The following is a 26,371-nucleotide window of genomic DNA, read 5'->3' as shown; positions in this document are numbered from 1 at the left end:
TATGCTTAGGCTTGAGATGACAAATTAATTGCATGTTGGCCACATTTACCCCAGGATGTTTTGTTTGGCCTGCAGGGTTCTGAAACATCGGTTGCCAACACTTAAAAATCAAGAGATTTCACACAAAAATCCAGCTTTAGAGTTTCTCTTAGGGGGAAAAAACCACAGACTATCTCAGAACACTGGACCACATTCCTGAGGGCAGCAATCTGCTAGAGCTGAACAGCTGCTCCCTTCAGTTACAGCACGGACACTCCGCTTTGCCACATTGCGTAGCATTCTCCATTGTCTTACACCAAGCCCGGTTTACTCATTTGCTTTACTTTTCTGGTGCCTGCAGACATTTGACCCCGTAAACCCTATCTACACCTTTCCTGTCTCCTATGCAGCTTACTTTCTTCTATCCCAAGCCCCTCATCAGTTTTTCAAAGCAATAGCTAAGTAATCTGATCAACTATGGGTAATTTTACGTGTGCTTTCTGGAGATCGTGTCTTAACAGGAAGGGATGCCTCTGCAGGTGCAAATCACAGGCACCCCGGGATTACAAGCAGGATGGCAACTGTCCAGTCTACTTTTTCTGCCTCCTGACGCAGCTGTACTTCAGTCCTCAGGCAAACCAGAAGCACTGGTTCTCTGCAGAACAATGAACACTGGCCTCTATGTGACACCTACTTAAACGGTACTTTTATAGATCGCCCTAGTTCCAAAGGACCAAAGTCTCCGAAGGGCTCTTCCGATTCCGTTTCCTCGGAGGTTTCAGGATATCCGGCCTGACGGCATTTCCCCTCACCTGCTTTCGGGCCCGTTTTGCTGGGCAGTCGCGCCGCAGCAGCGCGCGCATCCAGCATGAGCTCATCTCTCAGGGGCGTTTCCAGAAGGCCGGCCTGGCCGCGCGCACCAGGCGCAGGCGGCCTCCCTCTCCTAACGGCCCCGCGGCCGCCCAGAGGCTCTGCCTCTCTGGAAGCTTTATCCCCACTCTAGCGCCTGAGAATCGCCCCCGGGTCCACCTGGCCCTCTCGGGGAAGACGCGCTATCCCGGGCGGAGAGGGGTAGCCGCCCCCGCCGAGAGCCTCCGTGGGAGGGGAGAGCCCCTAACCCTCGCTCGCTCGAGCTCTCCGGGCCAGCCTCGCCGACCGCAGCGGTTTCGGACCGGCTGTGCTGGGGGCCCGCGCTCCCCGTCTGCGGCTTCCACACCAGCTGGGAACAGCCGCAGGCCACTCCGTCAGACCGTCCGCCCCGACCCCGGCCGAGCGGCGCCCTTCTCGTGGGCCCGCCGCCGGAGGCCGGAGGCCGGAGGCCAATCACACTGCAGCTAGGTCTTGCGATTGGACGGCAGTGAGTGCCGATTGGCTACCGCCACGGGTTTCGGCCTCCCTCCCCTTCCCTTTTGCCCCCGCTCCAGATTCGAAGGTTCAGGCCAATGAGTAGGCGCTTTATAGACCCCCTCCCTTCGCTTTCTTCTTCTCCCCACCTCGGCGAGGGAGGAGACGTTCTGACTGGCCAGGCTGTCCTCGGAAGCCCCCTTCTCTCCACCAATCAGCGAGGGAGGTACACTCCCAGAGGAGTTTTCGGCCAATTACAAAGCGGCCGCGGCGCTCAGCCGTGCTGTTTCACCAGTAACTCTGGGTTTCACCGTCCTTTAACTCTTCAAGCTTTTTCCTGAGAGCCGGCGACTCTGATTGGCCACTGTTGCCATTGTCGAATTTCTCTTCTACCCAGCCACAGAACAAGGCGAACCAACCTTCTCGTTCGGCTACCTTCGGCATTTTCCGCTCTTTGGGCGTGGATTTCCAGCGACACTTTCTAATTGGTTCCTCAGGTCGATCGGCTTTTTCCGGGAGGAGCCGCAAACAAACGACGTCCGTGATTGGCTCCGCTCCGGCTTCGGCTTTCCAGCCGAAGCGGGCGGGCGCGGGGCTCGGCCGGCAATTCCCAGACGCCTGTTACGCGGGCGGCGGGGCGCTGGGCGGTGTAAGGCTGGGTGGGGGAGGAAGGAGGCGGAGGCCGAGTAGGAGGGGGGAGGGGGAGTGGGGAAGAGCTAAGCGGCTGCGCAGACGGCGCTCCTCACACACAGCAGCCCCCGACCCGGGCGAATGCGGGCTTGTGCTGCCGCCGCCGCCGCCGCCGCCCGGGCCGAGTGACAAAGGAAGGAAGGAAGGAAGCGAGGAGGAGCCGGCCCCGCAGCCGCTGACAGGGCTCCGGGCTGGGGGCAAAGCGCGGACACTTCCTGAGCGGAGACCGAGCTGAGGCGAGGGGCGGGAGGGCGGCCGCGCTGGTGCCGTGGACGGGGGAGGGGGCCCCGAGGGACGGAAGCGGTTGCCGGGTTCCCATGTCCCCGGCGTATGGGGAGCAGTCGAGGAGCCGCTGCCTGGGATCTGAAGGGAGCTGCCTCCGCCACCGCCGCCGCCATGGCCGCTGGATCCAGCCGCCGCCTGCAGCTGCTCCTGGCGCAATGAGGAGAGGAGCCGCCGCCACCGCCCGCCTCTGACTGCCTCGCGACTCCGCCGCCTTCCAGTTCGCCGGGCCCCCGCCGGATCCCGCCGCTGCCGGAGCCGCAGCGCTTCCCGTCGCATCTCCGAGCCACCCCCTCCCTCTCCCTCCCTCCTTCCCATCCCCCCTCTTTTCAAGCGTGAGACTCGTGATCCTTCCGCCGCTTCTCTTCTTCATTGACTCGGAAAAAAAATCCCGAGGAAAATATAATATTCAAAGTACTTATTTTCAATCAAGTATTTGTCCCCGTTTCACGTGATTTTTTTTTTTTTTTTTAGGATTCCCTACCCCCTTTTCTCCCCTCCAAGGAAAGGGAGGGGAAAGAATTGTATTTTTTTTCCCAGCCCCAAATCATTTGTATGTTCCATATCCGTACTGATCTGTCTTGAAGGAGAAATACATCGCTCGTTTTTTTATAGCTATACAAAAGGAGTGAAAAGCCAAGCGGACGAAGTCTTTTTCTTTTTCTTGTGGGAGAACTTAATGCTGCATTTATCATTAACCTAACACCCCAACACAAAACAAAAGGAAGAAAAGGAGGAAGGAAGGAAAAGAAGGTGATTCGGGAAGAGAGTGATCATGTCAGGGCGGCCCAGAACCACCTCCTTTGCGGAGAGCTGCAAGCCAGTGCAGCAGCCTTCAGCTTTTGGCAGCATGAAAGTTAGCAGTGAGTATTGATTTTATTTTATACCCCTTCTTCACCTCACCCTTAAAATAAGAAACCTTGACATACCAGGATCTTAAAATCTTAACTCTCCTGATAGAAACCGTCAGAGGTAATGGAAAAGGGCAAAAACCTGTCTTCAGTCAAGGATGAGGCAGCTCCCTCTGTTCTCCTCCCATACCCCCCTCCCCCGGTCTCATTAACCTTGGGTGGAGAGAATATGATTTTTACTCGGATGATTTGATTTGAAACACTTCTTATACTTTTCTTGCTCTTGGTAGTCAGCTTTGTTGAGTGCTTGAGTATTTCCATGTTAAAATAGTGATGAAAGTGTTTACTTGCTCGTTCTGCATGAAGAGAAGGACAAGATTCATAAACCATTATGTGCATTGGCAGAGTCTGTGTCTTTTGGAATGAGGGATATTTTAGTTAGCTCAGGTCTCTGGGCTTATCATAGTTTTGTACAGTGATTAGAGAGCCTTAATGTCACAGGCTCCTAACATTTCTTTCTTGCCTGTGTGACTCTTCAAAGTATTTGTTCTCTATCCGGAGATGAACTTGCTCAGTAACCAGCATTGACGTTTGGAGGCGAGCATTGATTCCTGCCTTAGAAGGGGCGGGTGGGAGCTGATAGGTGCCCCGTAGCGGGAGTATGTCTGCACGCATTGGTTTAAATTGGATAAGTAGTTTAATATGTTCTCTCTTAACCGTCCTGTTTTGACACTACCGATCTACTAGTATATAATTTATGTTTAATCAAAAGGTAACTTGGAACTAGGTCCAAGTTCTGATTGAGGTTTGTATTGTCATGTTGCCAAATTCTAAGTAGAAATGTTAATTGTCACTGATTTCGTCATTTAAGTTCAATTTTGGGGTGCCATTGCATTCAGTACTTGTTAAATGATAGAGAATTCGGGAGTCCCTTCTTAGGACTATTTAAAATTCTCTTGTGTTGGTTTCTTGTCATATTTAGATAAAACAATGGATTTAGTTAGAAGAATATGGATTTAGACCTTTCCGGCATGGGTTTTGCAGAAGACTGTGGTCCTGGATATAATAGGGATGTTTGGGCTGTGTTCAGGGTTGTTGCTAGACTGTATTCTTGTCCCAGATTTGTGCTGAAAAGTCTGTGTTCTTGAGATGTTTAGTATACTAAGTATCCGATATTCTAATGTATCTTTGTGGATATGTTTATGTGATATTTAATTTAGCTTATTTAAACATGCTTCCAGAATTTGACAAAAATATATTGTTTTCTTATTCCTTGAGAAAGGGGCATGATGAGGGCAAAGGAGACTATTTTGTTGTCTAGGAGAAAGAGAAGTGAACAACTGAGATTAAAAAAAAAGTATATGCTGTTGTATGAGATTGATTATATCCTTAAGCAACGTAAATGATCACTTTTAACTGAATTTAGGATTTCAATTCATGTTGGCTTTTGGAACTTGCTTGAAACAGGGTAATCTAAGGTAATAGCTGAATGGGAGATTATTTTTGAAAGTTAATTTTTTTTGGTGACTAGCTGGTACAGAATGCGGAGTATGTGAAGAGAGAAGCTGACGATGCGTCTTTCAGAGAAGGGTCAAGCTTTCTAAGCACTTCGTGGGGTCATTTGAAAGGAATATTTTAAAATTCAGGGGTAATTTTCAGCTATGATGAAGCAAATCTTATAATAGCTACTTAAGAGCCTCTTGTGGCACTGGAGTGTTTGTGTGTTTTTCTTCTTGGTAATATAGTTTAAAAACCACTCAAAGTCAATTTTAGGTAATTAATTTGTTAGATCTGTTTCAGAGCACCAAATAGAATAGCTTATAATGTTAAATTTTGGACTTTTCATTTTGTTTCCATGATTTTCTTTGAAAATGACGCCTTAATTCTCGATAGTGTGAATGTTGACTGAGGATGGGGTAACTCCTGTAAAGTGTGTAGATTAAAATGTTTGATTTTCTATTAGCATATAGGTCTACATAACATTTAAAAAGTTGGAATTCAGTGCTAATTATGTGTTTTTGACAACCTTGACTTTAAGGACATTTTAAAAGAAAGGAGAATTGTTAAGCATTTGTTAGAGTGCTAGTGTTCTAAGGGACCCCTGTTCAAAACAGAGACACCTAAGAAATTATTGTCCTTGGTCTCAAAAGCTTATCATTTAGTTACAGACGTAGGTTATGGGACAAAATAGGAACACAATAGCATGGTGACTGCAAGATTATAAATACAGATAGAATGCTTTGTTCAGAGGGACAAAGAATAAAGGGATGAGGCAGATGGGCTGGAGGGGAAGTATGTTTTAAGACAGGTGTTAAAGGAGGCAGTAACTTGAATTGATAGAGAAGCATAAAGGATTCTTGATGAAAGGAATGAACAGAGGCACAGAGATGGTGATTTTTGTCTGACAGGTAGATGGTTTTCGTGTTTACCAAGCAAGTTGGTAAATCTGAATTAAAGGGGCCTGAATAGGGAAATAAGAAGATGGAATTTGAGAAATGTGTTAATGTTATTGGAGAGCAGAGGGGGCCTATGAGTTTGATTGAGGTTGAAGAGAGGTTGGAATTTACTGTAGGTTGCTGAGCAAGATATTTGAAGATTATTTGGGTAGCTGGGTTGATGGATTAGAATGGAGACGTTCGAGCCCTTTTGGGGAGATAGTAGGGTATGTTGTGAGTCATGAGCAAATATAAAGTAAAATGTGAAAATGGGATGAAAAGAACACATTTTGAGAGAGAGTGTGAATGAAGAACTGGCAGGACTTAGGTTTGGATTGAAGGGGAATATTTGGGAAGGAGTCAGGAGTTAAAAATAAATTCTGATGTTATTGGTCTGGAAGACTTGACCGCCGAGTTATATTGTTGATTGTAATGGGAAAGTTGAGAAAGTGCTGAGATGAGAGGGTAGATGAGTTCAGTTTTTAAAAATTTAATGTACAATAGGTTCCCTTGAAATTCAGCGGGCAGCTCTTGCTTACTGGCAATGATATTTAACTTTTCAGTCTATTAATTGCACAGTTTCTAATTTTTCTACACCTAAAAATGTCAGATTTATTTTTGGGAGAAGTAAACTAAGGGTTTTTATTTACATGCTTTCCATTAAAGTCTTAAAAAAGAAAGTAATTTTTTATGTAGATTCAAAAGCCTCACATTTGAAACCTAGTTATAATAGTTCAATGGTAATTTATATGAAAATATTTTTTGGACTAAACTGTGACTTAAAAATTTTGGATATTTTATATTGCCTTTAATTTTGGTACGTGCTTAAAATTTATTTTTCGTAAATAATGATTATTTTTAGGTAAACCTTTTGTTTAAAATAATGGTAATGATAATAATAGCAGCCTTCACTTGGTTTCTGAAAGCTCTAGCAGAAATTAAAAGTTGATTTTATCAGAATTATTTTTTGCCTTTTTTGTTGAGTTAAGCATTCATCTCAAGTTTAAATCAGTATATGTGAAATATTTCTGTTTGTTTCCTATGGTGGAACCAATGTTTCTTTTTTGTCCACATCCGGATTCAAGTGTTATTAAGTAAGAATTAATAGCCATGCAGTTCCTGCTATAGAATCATGTGATGTTTTACTCAAAATACAAAAAATAAGGGACTGTCTGTGGTGATTTGGGTTAAAATATTAGTAATCTTTTTGGTATACTGTTGGCGAAAATTTAGTTAATTGCCTAGGTTTAATGCTTAAATATATGTTTTGGAAAGAGGAAAGTAAGTCAGTGAGTATCACTTATTTCCTCATAGAAAACCTTTCTCGATCAAAGTTTTTTTTTAATGAAGAGAGAATAATTAATACTGGTTGCATATTTTTGTGCAGTAGTTGTATGGAAGTTAAAACCAAAGAGTAGGTGGCAACTTAGAGTTCTTCTGTTCCCAGGGGACTTTAATCTCATCATGACATCTAAAAACTAGGATATTAGAATTTAGCCAATTTCTAGGGCCCGGCCCTGTGGCTGAATGGTTAAGTTCGTGCGCTGTGCTTTGGTGGCCCAGGGTTTTGCCAGTTCGAATCCTGGGTGGGGACATGGCACCGCTCGTCAGGCTATGCTGAGGAGGCATCCCACATGCCACAACTAGAAGGACCCACAACTAAAAATGCACAACTATGTACCAGGGGGCTTTGGGAAGAAAAAGGAAAAATAAAATCTTAAAAAAAAAAAAAAGAATTTAGCTAATTTCTAGATTATCCATGTTATGTGGAAGAGAGCTCATGTGTGAGAGTGAAAACCAGAACCTTATTTTCGTTGTTTTCATTCCTTTCCCAACCAGACCTTTCCAGAGTTGTTAACACACTAAGACCTTCATAGAAGTATTGCATGCTCTCTTGTTGTTTATACCTGTAGAATGCTAACTGTAAAATGACCATAAGGCACAGGCACTAGGAAATAACTTGAAGGGAACCCAGAGATTCACAAATCAATTTATGCTGATTGGGAATTGCATTTAGAAAATGAGGTGATGTCTTCTCATTTCACTGGCATAGTTCAACTGAAAATCAGTACTTGCACCCTGTCTTCTCTGCTTCTTATTTGGGCTTAAGTTGCATGTATGAGATACTGTTTTGGAGAAACAGCAAGGCTAGGAAGCCAGAGTTTTTTAAGGGTTAGCAGCAGATTCTGAGACTGAGGAGCTCTATTTTTGTGTGCTCTTTAGGTATAGGCTGTGAAACGTGCATGTGCTGACCCTGGTGCCACAGTTCTCTACTTTTCAATAAGACTCATGGGATTGTGAGACTGGGATGGGGATGGGCAGGCTGTGAGACTGTAGTGTCTCTTGTGATGCTCCACCCTTAAATGGAGAATAGGGGGCCAGAGCAAGTGGGTGTGTTGGGAGTATATGCTGGTACTAACAGGACCAACCTGATTTCCCGGATATTGTTCTACTAAGAGCATAATCACCATGAGGAAATGAATTTGTTGGAATGTTTAGCATCATTTTCTAGCATTTGGCGGGGGGAGTGTTGTGGGAAGGGAATCGTGTACGGTTTCAAGGATAGAAGTTGTTTCCTGGTTCATTGGTTTTAAAATAGAGATTGCAATCTTTGCTCCTATCTTGGGTTGTACAACTCTTCCTTGGTTATATAAATTGTCTTTGAAATTGATTGAATGTGATGTAAAATTATGTGTTTATATAAAGCCCTGTGTGAATAGAACAGCAAGGAAACACTGACAGTAAAGGAGAAGGATTTAATCATTTTCCCAAAAGTTTCCTACCATTAAATTGATAAAATAAAGGGATATTTATTCTATTCTATTTATTACTGAGTTTTCATTCTAGTTTTTAAAAAGTGAGTTAATGCTCAGGACATAATGGACATTCAGTAAATTGTTTCAGTATATACTTGTGTCTGTAATGTACTTGGTCTGGTACAAGATGTAAAGACAGAATTTTGTAGATAGGGAATTTTAGTTTACAATCTCCCTTCCCACTTTTGCTTATGTTTTGGGGAGAAAAGCTCTACTTTCAAAGGGTATGCAAGTTAAGATTTTGTAAATGGTTGAATCTTATATCTTTGTATTGAATAGTTTTCTTAAAAGCATTTTGTTTTGATGAGATTGAAGCAATCATGTATTGTTTTTTTGAAAATAATTCTGTCAAATCACCTTTTCATTTTGTCTCCAGGGTACTGTCGCCAACAACGGCATAAATACTAACTTTTAAAATGTTGCCCTATTAGCACAGTCTGGAGTTGATTATTTTTTGATTCTTTCAGATCAATCTAGTAATAAAAAGTAAACATTTCTGACAAAGGTGGAACTACTTTTTAGAAAATTGTTTTTTACAAGGTGGTATTTAAATGAACTTACAAGTCTAGGATTGAATAAACATGCCATTAAGAGAGGTGGTAGATAGAGGGAGGCATTTAAAAAAAATATTAGTAATACTGGTGCAAAGCAGTAACATTAGGACTTCATCTTTTCATTACCATTGATTATAACATGTCGAAATCCTTGGTTTAGGAAGCTAAAAATAAATAAGTTGCTTTGATAGAAAGTGGCGGTGAATAAAAATATGATTGACGTGATATGCTTATTGAATGTTTACTATGTACTGAGCACTCTGCCAAATTCTTTGCATGCAATATCTCATTTTAATCATTACAGTAACTACAAAGTAGCTAGTACTATTATGCCCACTTTATAGGTGAGGTAAATGAAATTTAGAGAGGTAAAGCAACTTGTCCAAGATTACCTGGCCAGAAAGTTGCTCTGCTAGAATTTACACTCAGGCATACTGATTCTAGAGCCCTTGCTCTTTATTGTACAAAGAATGGATTGCTGTTCCCTTAACACTTGGATTCCAGAGATAAGCTAAAGTGCCTTTTGTTTTTAGGATGGTCTTTCATTGCTAATTTAGGAGAGACTGTGTAAGACTTTCATGATTAGTACTGCTTTTGAAATTAGTTTCAGACAGGCTTATTAGCGAATACAGTACTTAAATACTTAGTTATATTGGAAAGAATCCTCAATTCCTTTAAGATTTCAGGGAAAACATCTTAAGATGAACATTGAAAATGAAATATTAAGGCTTATGACAACACACAAAAAAAGAAGTAGTATATGATATTATTTTTTTGTTTACTGTTCAGTCAGAGCACTGGTTTTTATTGAAAAGTACTGATTGTTTATAAGTAAATCTTGTGTGCTTATATTTCCGGGTAATAATAGTGATTCTTCAGATTATCCATTGTTAAGGATTATTATTTCTTTCCACCTCTTCATATAGGTTGTGAAATGTTCTAAGTGTTCTATTCCACCTTTTAATATTTGACAGCAAACTTCTGGGTTTTTTTTCTGATTATATATGCACAACCAATTAGTCAAGTATCTATTGAACATGGGTTAGATCTGGGTCTGTGAGCCTTCAGGTTTTTAAAATTTTATTTCTGAAGAATAACAGCTATGCATCAATGTGGAATTGGGTTATCTGGAACATCACCTTTTTAGAGTTGGTTGGTATTTGACAAGAAGTAAACCAAAGAGGCTCCCAAGCAGCTGAAATGCCCAGACAAATGGTGTATACACTTTGTTCGTAGATGGACTTTTAGGCTTTCATTTAAGAGTTCTTTATTACTATTTAGCACGTATTCAGCTGTGTGGTTTTTAAAAATTGCATATTAGAAGGGAACGAGTGGATACTGGTATTAAGCATGACACCTACTAAAAAGAATAGACAGACACTTCAGGAAAACAAGCACGTTGAAATTACTTGGTATAGGTTTACACAACTCCAGGAGAAATCACTCTGATAATTGTTCAACATGTTGGCCTAGAGAAGGTTAAATTATACTAACTTCACTCTTTTTTAAAAGGGCAGGAGGCAGGAAAGTCTCTTCTAGATAGCTGGAGGTCTGTAAGAACTTCTCACTACATCAGACATTCTCTAATTTGTTGGTCACTAAGTGATGAGGAAGAGAACTGGATCATCTCTTTTGGTTGATCAGCTCTAGTTGGATTTCAGTGATAGGGATAAAGGTACCAAAGGCTTTAGTAGGCTTGCCCAGAGTATTGTTTCCAACTCTTTCTTCTGTTGTCAGTCTACATTTATTACTCAGCAACAGCATTTTATCTGATTTAAGGTTTGTAGTAGTATTTTTCTCTTCTGTGGTATTATGTGGAGTTGCTGTTTGGATTTTGACCTGCCCATATCTTCTATTTGTGGAGTGCTTAGAAGGCACTGCATGGAATCATTTAAGTTTTCTTATGAGTTATGGTTAGTTATTAGGCAGTAACTTTACCAAATACACTTATGGCCTAGGTAATGAGAATTGAAAAGGTGGGTATCTTAATCATTGATCTGAAGAAAAAGCACGATCGTGGCAAAGTACTTTTTTCTCTTTGGAGTTCAATAGAGTAAATTAAGAAATAAAAAGATACAGAATTCAGGAAACATGAACTTCAATGTGGGAGAGCAGTGAAAGATTACAGTAGGACAGCTGGTCCAGATTGGGGCAGGAGACAAGGGCAGAGAGAGGTTCTCAAGGACAAAAAATAAAAAGGAAAAAAAAGAACTGATAGATTATCTGATACATTTGAGCATATGTAAATAGTATTGAGGGATGTTTTTAAAAATTTATGGAGCGTTTAGAAAGAATTAGCAATAGCTGCGTAGGAAACAAAGTCATTAAAAAACTGAGGCAATTTCTTACTTTGAAAAGAAGCAAAGTTATATTAGAAGGAATTAGGTCTAAGAAATTCTTAGAGGCTTTAATGGCTAATAAAGCTAAAAAGATTGGTGTTACAGATTTCTTTCCAAGGAAGGCTAACTTATCTTTTAAAAATGTGACTCCCTCTACTTCCCCTTATTCCATGAAATCAGTTAATTCTTTTTAATTGATTAGCCACTTTTTTCATGACTTGTGTTGAAGTTGTTGAGCTGAGTCAAATTGCTCGCTACTCCTAGACTTCGGAGTTTATAGAGGCAGCACCCGAAGAGTTGGAGGTGCTGGAGTTATGCCTGGCATCAGACTGACAGTATTGGGGGTGCATTTGCTGTCCTATTGGAATTTCAGAGCTTTCACACTCTACACATTATTTGAACTCTGAAGGGAAGGGGGAAGCTTTGAGTTGGTAGGGTTTCAGTAATAATATATAATTATATGTATATATGTTTATCATATTTGCATAATATATAGTAATCACAATAATATTAATTGGATGCTGTATGCTAGACAATTATATGGTTATCTTATTTACATATTTTGCTTTAAAAAATGGAATTTACTCATGTTTCAAAATTTAAAGGGTGATGTCTTCCTCCTGCTCCTGCCCTTTAACTACCAGTTCCCTTTCCTGGAGGCAGCCAGCATTCCAATTTCTTATGTATCCTTCGATAAATATTCTGACTCGTTATAGGTTATTTCTACTGGGGAATTATATTTTATGTATACATAGCTAAATTAACACTGGCTTTAGCATAAGAGTATTAGGATTAAAACAAAATTTAAATCAATTACTCTAGAAAAGTGGCTATTGTTTTTCATCCTAGTAGATTACTAAACTCTTATTTTTGAGAATATGAGTTAGATGGGGAATAAGAACAAAGATGAGAGAGTACTTCTCTTGGTAATAAGAGGTAAAATGCTAATAGTCATAACCAGTGAACACTTAGTAGCACATTTAAAATATTTACGATTGTGTATTTGAGAAATGATCTAGAGTGTCAAGTAGATGTTATCTGTGTTCTTGCTGGAAATAGTTGTTTATTTCATGGTAGAGAGTAAGACAAAGGATAATTTATGTTTTTCCTTTAACTTTCCATTTTTCTAACATCTCAGATGAGACAACCTGTTCTCTTGAGAGATCAGAGGCGCAGAGTGCGTCAATGTCAGTGAAGCCTGTGCCTTTTACCTCTTTAAGAGCGCACGGTTTCATTCTGCTCCTAAACTAAGAACTCCTTAGTCTTGTTTAAAAAAATATTTTTTATTTTTATAAAGTAATACATTCATATGATTTAAACAAATCAGATAGTGCAGAAAGTCTTATTATGGAAGCCAATCATCTGCCCCCCCCCATTTCTGTTTCTCAGTGGCAACCTTAACTATGACAGCTATTTCTTCCACTAGTTTTTGTCATATTTTTAATTAGTGTACTTTTTGGTTTTTTCTTAAAATTATATTTAGATATTGTTTATTGTCTTCTCATTATGGTAGATATTATTTATTGTCATCTCCATCTGCCTTTTGCTATCATGCTAATATAATCATACCACTATTTTTAGTTAAATCATTTTATTTAAATTATTATTCAAATGATTAATATTCAGTATCTAGACACTAAAAATATTCTTAGCAGAAGCAAGTAGTATACAGTGATCACATTTCCTTTTAAAAACAGCTTTATTGAGATACAATTTACATTCCATAAAATTCATTCAATTTGTACAGTTCAGTGTTTTTTAGTACATTTACAGAGTCTTGCAACCATCATCCAGTCTAATTTTAGAAGATTTTTATCACCCCAAAAAGAAACCCTGTATGTATTAGTAGTCATTCCCCATAGTCCCCTTCCTTCCAACTCTAGGCAACCTCTAATCTCCTCTCTATTCTATTGTTTTGCCTATTCTTGATATTTCAAATAAATGGAATGGTACGGTATATGGCCTTTTGTGACTGGCTTCTTTTACTCCACATGGTATCATCTAAGTTCGTCCAGGTTGTAGCATTTATTAGTACTTCATTCCTTTTTGTTGCTGAATAATATTCCATTGTATGACAGTGCCACTATTTGTTTATCCATTCGTCAGTTGATGGAATTTGGATTGTTACTTACTTTTTGATTAGTATGAAAAATGCTGCTATGTGCATTTGTGAACAAGTTTTTGTGTGGACATAATATTTTCAGATCTTTTGAGAGTACCTAGGAGTGAAATTGCTAGGTCAGTTCACTGGTAACTGTTTAATATTTCAAGGAACTGTTAAACTGTTTCCAAAGTGGCAGTCATATTTCCTTTGCTTTTAATTTTTTTATACTTATTGTTGCCATTTTATTTTTCTTGCACTGTTTGCAATTATCATAGTTTTGATTTTTTTCCCCTCAGATTTTGTCAGGCATTCTCTAGATTTCCCCCACCCTCCATTCTTTTTCTGGAGTGTCCTTTTTCCTAGAGTCCTCCTCCTACTGCTGGGATCTGGTGTGGTGGTTCTCCAGGCCCTGCTGTACAGCTGTCATGCCCCGACTTCTTTCATTGCTCTTCAGGGTCCACTCCTATATCCTGGATCCCATGTGTTTGTATCACTGACTAGTTCTTATCTAACATAATCTCATGACATCAGCCAGCAGTGCCCACAGTATTAGCTGCTTGGTAAATGTATCTGGATAAGTTGTTAGATGGTGTTTTTTTCCACATTTGCTCCCAAAGTGTAGTTAAGAGGCTGACACACATTTTTGGCACGTGTCTCACCTTTTCAGTATCTAGACACTGAGGCGTAGAAGTTTGGGAGGTTTCTTTCTATCATTATGATCAAGTGATTACCATGGTAACATGAAGCAACAAGATGAAGCAAGTACAGAAATCTGAACAATATTGAATATTAAGTATTTGTTTAAACCAGAGCTATTCAATAGAAATATAATGCAGGCCACAAATGTGAGTCACGTATGTATTTTTAAATTTTCTGGGAGCTGCATTAAAAAGTATAAAAAGACACAGGTGAACTTAATTTTAATAATATTTTATTTAACCCAGTATATCCAAAATATTATTTCTACATGTAATCAATATAAAATTTACTAATGAGATATTTTATATTCTTTTTTTGGTACTAAATCTTCACATCCTAGTGGGTATTTTACCCTTAAGCACATCCTCATTTGGACTAGCCACACTTTTTAAGTGCTCAGTAGCTGCATGTCGCTAGTGGTTGTCGTATTGGACAGCACAGGTTTAGAATTTTGTCCAGGAATTATGTGATCGTGTAATATTGTTGTCAGTCTGTCTTATCATATAGTCTATTTATTCTCAAGGCACACATAAGGTGTATGTGGTTTAAAAGCACTTCATTAATTTGTCTCATTGCTCTGTTTTGTTTTTAGTCATGTCTTCAGTTTATTTTGAAATTTTATACCACGTTAAAGGAGGTTGAGAGATTTATGTTCTTCAGAAAGGTGCTTGCTCTAGGAGCTAATGATTTTTTCCCTATATTTTAGTCCAACTGTTAAATGTATATTGAAATTCTTATTGGTATGCTTGTTAGATGTTAGCATTGCCATGATTGTCCTGGTCCCAATGGAATTTTATTAGTCAAAATATTATTTGTCATACATTCTTTACCCTTGTTGTTTCAAAGACCCACCCAGCTTTCAGAGTCTCAAATGCCACCTCAACCACTTTGTCTTCCCTGCCTTATTTCAAGGCATGAAATTCACTTGCATGTCACTCCTGCAACACGCTCTGTCACCTTCTTATATTCTGCCTTACATTCTGGTTAACTTGATTTTTCTCTCCCTAGGGAATTTTCAGTTCCAGTATGGCAAAAAAACCAGAATTTTAGTCACCTTTGTGTTTCCTATAGTGTGGATCACAGTATTTTCTGTATTCGGTCACTTAATATATATTTGAGTTGAAGGCAATTTGTCATGGTAGTTACGTGTATACTATACAAGGTAGTTACATGATATAGATTCCAGGTCACCAAACCATTGCTGATGTTTTTAGGAACATTTAAGTTTTGATATAAGAAATTAATTTATAAAGTTAAACCGGGTTTTTATTTAAACATGGAGTAATAGTAAGGGAAGGAAAGAGACATAGAAATACAGACACTTATACTGTGTGCTTAGCACTGAGTGGTCTGAATTCTTGGGCTGGATAGCTGAATTAATGAAAGAACTTGGATGCTACGTTGCACTGGTTGGTAAGCACAGTACTTTTGAAATATTGAGCCTGTCCAGCTACTACAATACCCCCAAGCCATCCAGGATTTTATTTTTAGTGGGTGAGGATGGAAGAGAGATTTAGAACAATGAAATAACTTGCTTTATTTTCCCCAAGTAGCTTATTCTGCAAGAGATAAAGTAAACAGATGATATTCAAATATGAACAGGCACTTTCATCATGCATGTACTTGGAAGTATAATTGTATTTTGGGGATTTGTGAAAACTAATTTTTACAGCACCTCTTTTTGTGTCTTTAAGATAATATTTGTTTGATATGCTAGTGCATATTAATATATAAATTCAGGAGCTTTCCAAGAGAGAGTGAGAAATATTAGTAAATGGTGTGGATTCTCCTGCTAAATAATCCAGCCTCTTAAATAGCTGTAAAATTTGGCTGTTCGTATTTGGTTTTGAGAAATCCTGTTGTCAGGATAATAATAATTTGGTTTCTACTGACCAACATGATATCTGCCTCTGTGACTAATTGTGTACATTGTGAGATGTTTGGCTGATCTAGGGCATGATTCTTAGACATTGAAGATATTTATTTTCTCTGTAAGGAGCAAATGTTTGCTATGCCCTTCTTGAAATCCAAGAGGAGTTACTAAGGAGCGAAGCATAGTTCTGTTTAAATTCAGTTGAACATCAGGGTTACCTTTATTGAGAGACTTTAGAGACTTTAATATTATATATATATACCTCCTGTCAGTTTCTAGAAAATTAAAGAATAGCTGTGCACTTTCAAAAGATAGAGGAAATGTTCTGGTATTGTATTTCTGCTATAGTGGAGAATGAGTACTTAGTAAGAAACATTGTGTATCATGATTTCTAAAATAGGAACAGGAGGGCCAATTCCTGGGGTCCTTAGAAAAGAAAGATCCCCAGAGGCAGAAGATTCTCTGACTCCACTGCCTTGTATATGGCATCAGTATAAATTGTACAGCTTGTCAGCTATCAGTATTAACTTAGGAATAAGATACTGTTTAAAAATGCAGCTTTACTCTATGGCCCAAGTGAAAAAAAAAACAAAAAACAAAAAACATCCTTTTGTTTTTCACATATACACGAGAAAGCCTGTAAACTTTCTCAAATTTAGGAAGAGGTGAGAAATGCTGTTGTGGACCACTGGAGGGAGGGTCAGGAAGAAGTTAATTAGAAAAAAGTTTGTGATTATGTTGAGTATTTAGTTTGTCTGGATTCTGTTGATGGTAGCCCAGATCTTAGAACTAGAGTAATTCAGGTTCAGCTACCCTTTGAGTGTTTACTGTGTGCCAAGCACTGTCATTTCATTTAACTTTTGTAATGTTTTGAGACAATATTATCCCCATTTAATGGATGAAGAAACTCAGTTAAAAGTATTTTAAGTGATTTATTCCGTATCTTAACAGCTAGTAGGGAATATATTCATCATGTTGAACTCAGGCTGCCAGACTTCAAGTAAAAGAAAAAAAATTTTTGAGTACTTACTGTGTCATCGCACTCTACTAAGCAATTTATTTCTATCTCGTTTGATCTTTACCACAATCTGGTAAGGCAAATTTAATTTACAAATGAGGAAACTAAGGCTTAGAGGGCCTTACACAGCCAGCAAATTTCTTAGCCATACTTTGAATTTGTTCTCTGAACTGCTATACTCTGTGGCCTTTGTAATTTGGAAAGAGAATGGGAAAACTGTGAAATTGGTTAATTAAGGTTTCTTAGGAGGCCGGCCTTGTGGCTGAGTGGTTCAGTTCGCGCATTCATCTTTACTGACCCTGGGGTGTCACTGCTTCAGGTCCTGGGCGCACATGTAGCACTGTTCATCAATCCATGCTGAGGCAGTGTCCCACATAGCACAACTGGGAGGACCTACAACTAGAATATACAACTATGTACTGGGGGGCTTTAAGGAGAAGAAAAAAAAGATTTCTTAGGGTAAGCTTTGGGAACTTTTACTTTTTGTAATGTTACTTACAAAGGGGAAAGTAATTGTCAGTCATATACAAGTAAATTTAAGTTGTTTTATCCTTTTAAAATAAAAATTTTAAAAGGAAATACCTTGCTTTTAAGATTGCTATAGGCTATCTATGAAACAGTGGCTATAAAAGATGGATAAAAAATATTGTTGAGGGGCCGTCCCACTGGCGCAGCGGTTAAGTGCGCACATTCCGCTTTGGCGGCCCAGGGTTCGCTGGTTTGGATGGCAGGTGCGGACATGGCACCGGTTGGCATGCCATGCTGTGGTAGGCGTCCCACATATAAAGTAGAGGAAGATGGGCATGGATGTTAGCTCAGGGCCAGTCTTCCTCAGTGAAAAGAGGAGGACTGGCAGCAGTTAGCTCACGGCTAATCTTCCTCAAAAAAAAAAAATCGTTGAAATTCATATTACAAGGTCAGTTATGAGCCAGATCCCATTATCTTTGAGGAAATTGAGCCTTAGAGAGGTTAGATAACCTTTGCAAAGGTTTCATAGCTGGCAGATGGCAGAGGCTGGGTTCCAACCTAGGTAATTTGATATAGAGCTCTTATTCTTAAGTACTTTAGTGTCCTAAGAGAATGAATGAATATGCAAAAATGGAGTCATGCTACCTCTGGTAACTTGAAGACACCGATTTTGAGTGGTTAACACATCATAGCTTGACTGAAGGCAAGTGTTAGACTTTACCTGCTTGCATCCTTACACTTTCCTATGGTCACTTGTCTCAATATTTTGCATTGTTGCTTTCTCTTATTCTTGCACATGAAGATCCTCTTTATCTAGTTGGCACTTAATAAATGTTGAATGTTGAAAAATAAATCAGAAACTTAAAACGTTGAATCTTAAATATAGAGACCAAATTTTAATACATCAGTTCATAATCATGTTTTTCTTTTTAAGAAGTATTTTTGTACTTTTTGAAGGTAGTTAAGCATTAGTTTAACTTAAAAGGTTAGTTAAGTGTTAATTTAAAAGGTTGATTTATAGTTCTCCTGACTTGGAGAAAATTTTCTTTGCCTTTGAGGAACTTTTCCTAGTTGATGAGTGTTTTAAATGTCAAATTACAATAAAATCCTGTGATGATACAAAATTCAGATACAGTATAACTAGCTCCCACCCTCTGCTCTGCCTTATTGTCTCCGGGTCAGGCCAGGTACACATTTTGTTTGTAATATTTGGTTTACTTCATAATTGAGGTAAATGAAAACCGATAGATGAATTTTTGCTTCCCTGTCTCCTCTACTCTCTAACTTAGAAGACCAGTGAAAAAATACTATTTTCTGTTAACTTTGCAATCACAAGCCCTGTTTTTCATGCAGTTGGTTTTTTTCTTTTTACAGAGATAACGGACATTCTTTGTAGAAAAACTAAAAGATACAGAAAAGTGTACAAAATTTAAAAATCACCCTGTAATACCATCATCTGGAGATGAGATGCTTTTTTTTGCATTTACTGTACATGTCTATATCCACGTATAATATATATACATATAGTTGGATATATATGTATGTTTTTTAAACAAAAATAGAACCTTCCTGTATCTGCTTTTTCATGTGTTGTGAACACTTTATCGGATCATTAGTCTTTCACAACATACTTCTGACAGCGCATGGATAAACCATGATTTGTCTAACAGTTTTCTTGTCTGTGGATGTTAGATTGTTTCCAATTGCTGTTATAAATAATATTGTGATTAATGTCCTGGAAGCTGAATCCTTGTGCATGTTTTTCTTTTTCTTTTTTTAATTGAGTTAATGATAGGTTACAATCTTGTGAAATTTCAGTTGTACATTAATGTTTGTCAGTCATGTTGTAGGTGCACTACTTCACCCTTTGTGCCCACCCCACATCCCACCTTTCCCCTGGTATCCTCTAAACTGTTCTCTTAGTCCACATTTTTAAATTCCTCATATGAGTGGAGTCATACACAGATTATCCTTCTCTAGCTGGCTTATTTCACTTAACATAATTCCCTCAAAGTCCATCCATGTTATTGCAAATGGAATTATTTTGTCCTGTGTTGCAGCTGAGGAGTATTACATTGGATATATCTACCATATCTTCTTTATCCATTCATCTGTTGATGGGCACTTAGGTTGCTTCCATGTCTTGGCTATTGTAAATAATGCTGCAGTGAACATTGGGGTACACAGGACTTTTGGGATTGCTGACTTCAAGCTCGTTGGAAAAATACCCAGTGGTGGGATGGCTGGATCGTATGGTAGTCCTATTTTTAATTTTTTGGGGAATCTCCATACTGTTTTCCATAGTGGCTGCACCAGTTTGCATTCCCACCAGCAGTGTATGAGGGTTCCTTTTTCTCCACAACCTCTCCAACATTTGTTACTATTAGTTTTAGATATTTTTGTCATTCTTATGGGTGTAAGGTGATATCTTAGTGTAGTTTTGATTTGCATTTCCCTGATGATCAGCGATGATGAGCATCTTTTCATGTGCCTATTGGCCATCTGTATATCTTCTTTGGAGAAATGTCTGTTCATGTCTCTAGCCCATTTTTTGATTGGGTTGTTTGATTTTTTGTTGTTGAGTTGCAAGAGTTCTTTATATATTATGGATATTAAGCCTTTGTCAGATATATGACTTGCAAATATTTTTTCCCAGTTAGTGGGTTGTTTTTTTGTTTCAATCCTGTTTTCATTTGCCTTGAAGAAGCTCTTTAGTCTGATGAAGTCCCATTTGTTTATTCTTTCTATTGTTTCCCTTCTCTGAGAAGGCATGGTGTCCGAAAAGATCCTTTTAATGCTGATGTCAAAGAGTGTACTGCCTATGTTTTCTTCTAGAAGCCTTATGGTTTCAGGTCTCACTTTTAGGTCTTTGATCCATTTTTGAGTTTATTTTGGTGAATGGTGAAAAAGAATGGTCAGTTTTCATTCTTTTACATGTGGCTTTCCAGTTTTCCTAGCACCATTTGTTGAAAAGACTTTCTTTTCTCCATTGTATGCCCTCAGCTCCTTTGTCGAAGATAAGCTGTCCATAGATGTGTGGTTTTATTTCTGGGCTTTCAATTCTGTTCCATTGATCTGTGCACCTGTTTTTGTACCAGTACCATGCTGTTTTGATTACGGTAGCTTTGTAGTATGTTTTGAAGTCAGGGATTGTGATGCCTCCCATTTTGTTCTTTTTTCTCAGGATTCCTTTAGAAATTCGGGGTCTTTTGTTGCCCCATATGAATTTTAGGATTCTTTGTTCTAATTCTGTAAAGAATGTTATTGGGATTCTGATTGGGATGGCGTTGAATCTGTAGATTGTTTTAGGTAGAACGGACATTTTAACTATGTTTATTCTTCCAGTCCATGTACATGGAATGTCTTTCCATTTCCTTATGTCGTCATCCAATTCTTACAGAAAGGTCATGCAGTTGGATTTTTCAGATCACACTTAAAAGAGGATGTCTGGGTCTTGATGTGTAATATTTAAGAAGTGGAGTATTCATATCTACAGAAGGCACTTATTTGCCAGTTCACCTATACAGAATGAAGGCAGAAACTAGATAGTGGGCAAAAATGAACACTGGAGACCCAAAAGAGCTATCATAGAATCTGAAGCAAAGTGTTGTTTTGTTTTTTAACCTATGTGAAAATCCTTTGGTCAGTGTTGCCTACACCAGTTACTCTAAACAGTGTTATGCTGTAACAAATATTACGTGGCCAAAGAAGTTTAGGAAATGCTGCTTATAGGATCCCTCGAAGGACTGGTATTCCTTGGATCACACTTGGGAAGCTCTGCCTTAGGTATTTGTACCCTGCTTTTCTTTTAGAAGAGAAGGGAAGGGAGCCAACATTTAAAGAGCATTACTCCACAGGGCCTAGGTGATACCTCCATTTTACAGACAAGGAGCCTGAGGCCTTTCTGGAGGGTAAAGGATACAAAACTGGTAACAGGGCAGAACTGGGAATAGATCCCCAATCTCTCTGATTCCTTAATCTTTGCTCTTTTGATCATTCTGTGCTACTCTGTGATTGTACTGAACTGCCCATTTGGGTTTTACTCCTTAGAAACAGCAATTTAGCGGTAATACTAGGAAGGAAACAAAGCTGCCCTGTTTAGGGAAGAAAGAAAGGATAGTAAATTGACCAGCTGACACACAGTCCACATCCTTCGCTTTGCATAAGTCAACTCCGTATTCCAGACGAGAAGTTTTCAGGGAACACTCTGTAAATTAAAGTGCTTTTTGAGTGAGATTTGATATTATCTTTAGGTCCGTGTAGATTTATATCCATTTTTTGACATCATAAGGCCAGAACCCCCTCTTTGATCAAGTATAGTGAGCTTAGACAAGTTAATCACTTTTTATAGCTTCAGTTTCTTTGTCTGAAAGTGGTGATAATACCACTAACCTTTCTGGGTGATTGTAAAGCTTAAAGGAGGTAATTATGCATGGAAGGTGCTTGGCACAGTGTCTTGCGCATAGTAATCTTAGCCTCTATTATATTATTAGTGATAATAAAAGTAATAAAGGCTTAGGTGTAGGTTGTTACCTCTCTGTATCCTGTTTTGTTTTTCTTTTTACAGGTGTGTGTTAGGGTGGCCATAAGGAGAGCCTACAAATCTTTTTTCTTTTTTCTTTTTTTTAAATTTGTTTGAGGAAAAATCGCCAGATGCGTTTTTAAAGTAATGGAAATTCCATCTTCAATGTGTTTTATTAGGGCATAGAGTTCCCATTAGGGATCTGGCACTTTTTCAGTGAGTACTAGTTATAATCAGCACATATTGGCCTAATGCCCATAAAATTTTGGTTTGTTAAATGTGAGATGTATGTTTTAAGTATATCTGATGTCTCTGTAGTCAGTCTTTATAGACTGCATATTTTTCTTCTGAATACTATTTTCAGGCTAGTCCGTATGCAGTGGCATGTTAGTTTGCATGACTGTTAGATATTAAATGTTTAACTGTAACGGGCACACCAGATTACGGTGGAACGTGAAGATCTTTTTTCCTCCAAACCTGGATGTCTGTAGTCTTGTTCAGTAGAGTTAAATGGTCTGAGGTGCTCTCTAAAAATGTGGAGAACTATTTAGAACCATTCAAAACTACTAAGGCTATTAACTATGGATTGAGTTAAGCAGAATACTGTATTTTTTTTCCCTTCCATTTTTATTCCTCTTTCTCAGTTTTGAGGAAGTGGAGGAGAAGCTTTTTTTCCTCCTCCTGGAAATTTTCTTCTTCTTTCCTAACTTTTTATTTCTTGCTTTGAAATAGCAAGATTATTGGGGGCTCTAAGAACATCAGACAGTTTTCTCAGCTTGAGACAGAACGATTTTCATGGGAAACACTTTCTTATAAAGTAAAATGCTCTGTCCTTGCCAGGACGTTTTAAAGGAGCAGCTAGCAGCCTTGTCGCTAACTAGGGTGAGAGAAGGGAAAAATGAGTCACAGTTTCCTTCTTTCTCCTTTTCTGCTTCTCTTCTTCCTTTCCCTTTCCACTTAGCTCTTTATGGGTACTGAACTTGGCTTCTGATAGAATGGGGTAATTTTTATTAAATTTTTTTTTTTTTTAGGGAACCTGATATTCCTAGAAAGGTGGTAAATATTTTTTCCATTTGGAGTGTTTATTTTTAAAGTATTCACAAATTATTAAGAAACTTTCAATTTTATAAAAATAGAATTGTGTAATGAACTACCATGTATCCATCTCCAGTTTCTATAATAATCCATATATGGTCAGTCTTGTTTCATCTATAACCTCACCACTACCCCAAATATTTTTGTAGCAAATTTCAGACAGCATATGATTTTTTGGGGGAAATATTTTATCTCTGTAAGGATGTGTAAAACAAACAAACATAATTACAGCACCATGATTCTCCTTTTATATATTTAAAAAATTCCTTAACATCATCAGATATCCAGTGTTCACATTTCCCAGTTGTATCTTTTTTCCCCTTAAAATAATTGGTTTATTTGACTTAGGATTCAAAACAAGGTTCATATGTTGCATTTGGTTGCTGATTCTTTTTAGTGGAAAATAGTATTTAAAGAACATAGTCTAGGTCTTTGTTGATATGGACTGGTTGTTGTTTCTAGGCCTTTTTAGTGGGCAGCTCTAGTGTGTGTGATTTTTCTTTTTGTGGTAAAATATACACAACATAAAATTGACCATTTGAACCATTTTAAAGTGTACAATTCAGTGGCATTAAGTACATTTACAGTGTTATGTACCCATTACCACAATCTAGTTCCAGAACTGTTTCACATCCAAAAAGGAAACGCTGTATTCATTAAGCAGTCACTTTGCATTCCTCCCTCCCTCCAGATCCTGGCACTAATCTGCTTTCTGACTTTATGGATTTGCTTGTTCTGGCCAGTTCATATAAATAGAATCATACAGTATGTGACCTTTTGTGTCTGGCTTCTTTCACTTAGCATAATGTTTTTGAGGTCATCCAATTGGTTGCATGTATCAGTACTTCTTTCCTTTTATGGCTGAATAATATTCCATTGTATGGATATACCACATTTTGTTTATTCAGTTGATGGACGTTTGGGTTGTTTCCAGCTTTTGGCTATTGCTTATAGTTTTGCTGTGAACATTTGTGTACAAGTTTTTGTTTGAATGCTTGTTAGCTTTCTTGGGTATTTACTTAGGAATGGAATTTCTGGGTCATATGGTAATTCTATGTTTAATTTACTGAGGAACTGCCAGTTTTCCACAGTGGTTGCTCCATTTACATTCCCACCAGCAGTGTATGAGAGTTCCAGTTTTTCTATATCCTCTCCAACACTTGTTATTTTCCACTTTTTGGTAATGGCCATCTTAGTTGGTGTGAAGTAGTATCTCATTGTGATTTCGATTTGTATTTCCACAATGACTAATGATGTTGAGCATCTTTTCATGGGTGTATTGGCCATTTATGCACCCTTCTTTTGAGAAATGTCTTTTCAAGTCCTTTGCCTGTTTTAAAATTGGGTTGTTTGTCTTTTTGTTGTTAAGTTGGAAGGATTTTGTATGTATTCTGGATACTAGACCCTTATTGGATATATGACTTGAACTACTCTCTCCCATTCTGTAGGTTGTCTTTTCACTCTCTTGATAGTCTACTTTGATGCACAAGAGTTTTAAATTTTGATGAAGTTGAATGTACCAACTTCATCTTTCCTCCTCGTGCTTTTGGTGTCATATCTGAAAAAGCATTCCCAAATCCAAAGTCATGAAGATTTACCCATATGTTTTCTTCTGAGTATTTTATCGTCTTGTTTCTTTTTTTTTTTTTTTTAAAGATTTTATTTTTTTCCTTTTTCTCCCCAAAGCCCCCCGGTACATAGTTGTACGTTCTTCGTTGTGGGTCCTTCTAGTTGTGGCATGTGGGACGCTGCCTCAGCGTGGCCTGATGAGCAGTGCCATGTCCACACCCAGGATTCGAACCGACGAAACACTGGGCCGCCTGCAGCGGAGCGTGCGAACTTAACCACTCGGCCACGGGGCCAGCCCCTATCGTCTTGTTTCTTATATTTAGGTCCCTGATCCATTTAGAGTTAATTTTGGTACATGGTGCCAGATAAGGGTCCGGTCTTCCAATTTCCATTTGTTGAAGAGCTTATTCTTTTCCCATTGCATGGTCTTGGTACTCCTGTTGATGATCAGTTGACCATAGATCCATGGGTTGTGGACTCTCAAATGTATTCTGTTGATCTATATTTCTGTCTTTATGTTAGTACTACATTGTCTTGGTTACTGTAGCTTTGTAGTACGTTTTGAAATTGGGAAATTTAAGCATTTCAGCTTAGTTCTTTTTAAAGATTATTTTGGCTATTCAGAATCCTTTGCAATTCTATACGAATTTTAGGATGTTCTTTTCCATTTCTGCAAAAAAGGCCTTTGGGGTGTTGATAGAGATTATGTTGAGTCTGTAGATTGCTTTGGGTAGTATTGACATTTTAACAATATTAAGTCTTCTGATCCATGAACATGGCATCTCTTTCCTTTCATTTAAGTCTTCTTTAATTTCTTTCCGTAATGTTTTGTAGTTTTCAAGTCTTGTACCTCCTTGGTTAAATTTATTGCTAAGTGATATTTTATGCTATTGTAAATTCAGTTTTTATATGCTGTTGTAAACTGAGTTGTTTCTTAATATCCTTTTCAGATTGTTTATTGCTAGTGTATAAAAATACAACTTGATTTTTGTGTTGATCTTATATTCTGCAACTTTGCTGAATTTGTTGTATGATTATTTAAATGAGAAAATAAACCATGAGTTCATACCAATATTTCCAGATTTGCATTTCAGGATTAAGGGTTTAGGCTTATAAGATTTTCCCTTTAACTTTTTTAAGCTTTGTATTTGTGGCTCTTTGATTTTTATGGTGAAAATCTTGAGATTAGTGAATTACTTTCTTATTTATATTTATATATATGTTTACATATTACTATTGTTATTTGGAGAGTATTGTAGAAAATGTTTGCTGAAAACAATTTAAGAATTCTTGCTATTAATATAAATTCTACTAGAGATTTACAGTCAAGCTACTTTTTAAAAATCATTTCAAATGATTTCTTTCTGAGGTTAAGCCGCCTGTTTGATTACATAAAATATTTACATGATTCCAAAACCAGTACTACAACATGAAGTATAATCAGAAAAGTCTAGCTTTTATCTTCTTCCTATCCCATAGGTGACCATTTTTATTAGGTTTTGGTTATTAAAAAAAATGTATACTTATTCATATTTCTCTCTCTTTCTTAGATGAAACTTATACTTTGTTTTGTACCTTGCATTGTTTTTACTTAACAAAAATCCTGGAAATCACTCATAGTATATGGAGCACTTCCTTTGTGCTCCATATGCCTGGATTTTTTTTTTTTTCCATATGCCTGATTTTTATGCTTGAATAGCACTCTGAATTTTTATTGAAGCAGTTCCATATTC

General features: G+C 38.2%; 1 protein-coding gene across 8 annotated transcripts in view; it reads left to right on the top strand.

Moving 5' to 3' along the window:
• Positions 1-1,941: 1,941 nt before the first annotated feature.
• GSK3B (glycogen synthase kinase 3 beta) overlaps positions 1,942-26,371 on the top strand; it is a 203,018-nt gene continuing 178,588 nt past the window's right edge. For 7 of the 8 annotated variants that reach the window (XR_011503171.1, XR_011503170.1, XM_044771528.2 and 4 more), the window contains exon 1: positions 2,001-3,158. Coding sequence is in view for 6 of the 8 variants with exons in the window: in XM_044771528.2 (XP_044627463.1) it covers positions 3,071-3,158 (88 nt within the window). In the remaining 2 variants the exon portion in view is untranslated. Of the gene's footprint in view, positions 3,159-26,371 lie in introns of all 8 variants that reach the window. The other variant, XM_044771530.2, reaches the window with a different exon arrangement.

This window comes from Equus asinus, chromosome 5 (assembly GCF_041296235.1).
Source record: "Equus asinus isolate D_3611 breed Donkey chromosome 5, EquAss-T2T_v2, whole genome shotgun sequence".
NCBI lineage: Eukaryota > Metazoa > Chordata > Mammalia > Perissodactyla > Equidae > Equus > Equus asinus.
Note: the sequence above shows the minus strand (reverse complement) of the source record. Positions and strands in the feature narration are given on the sequence as shown.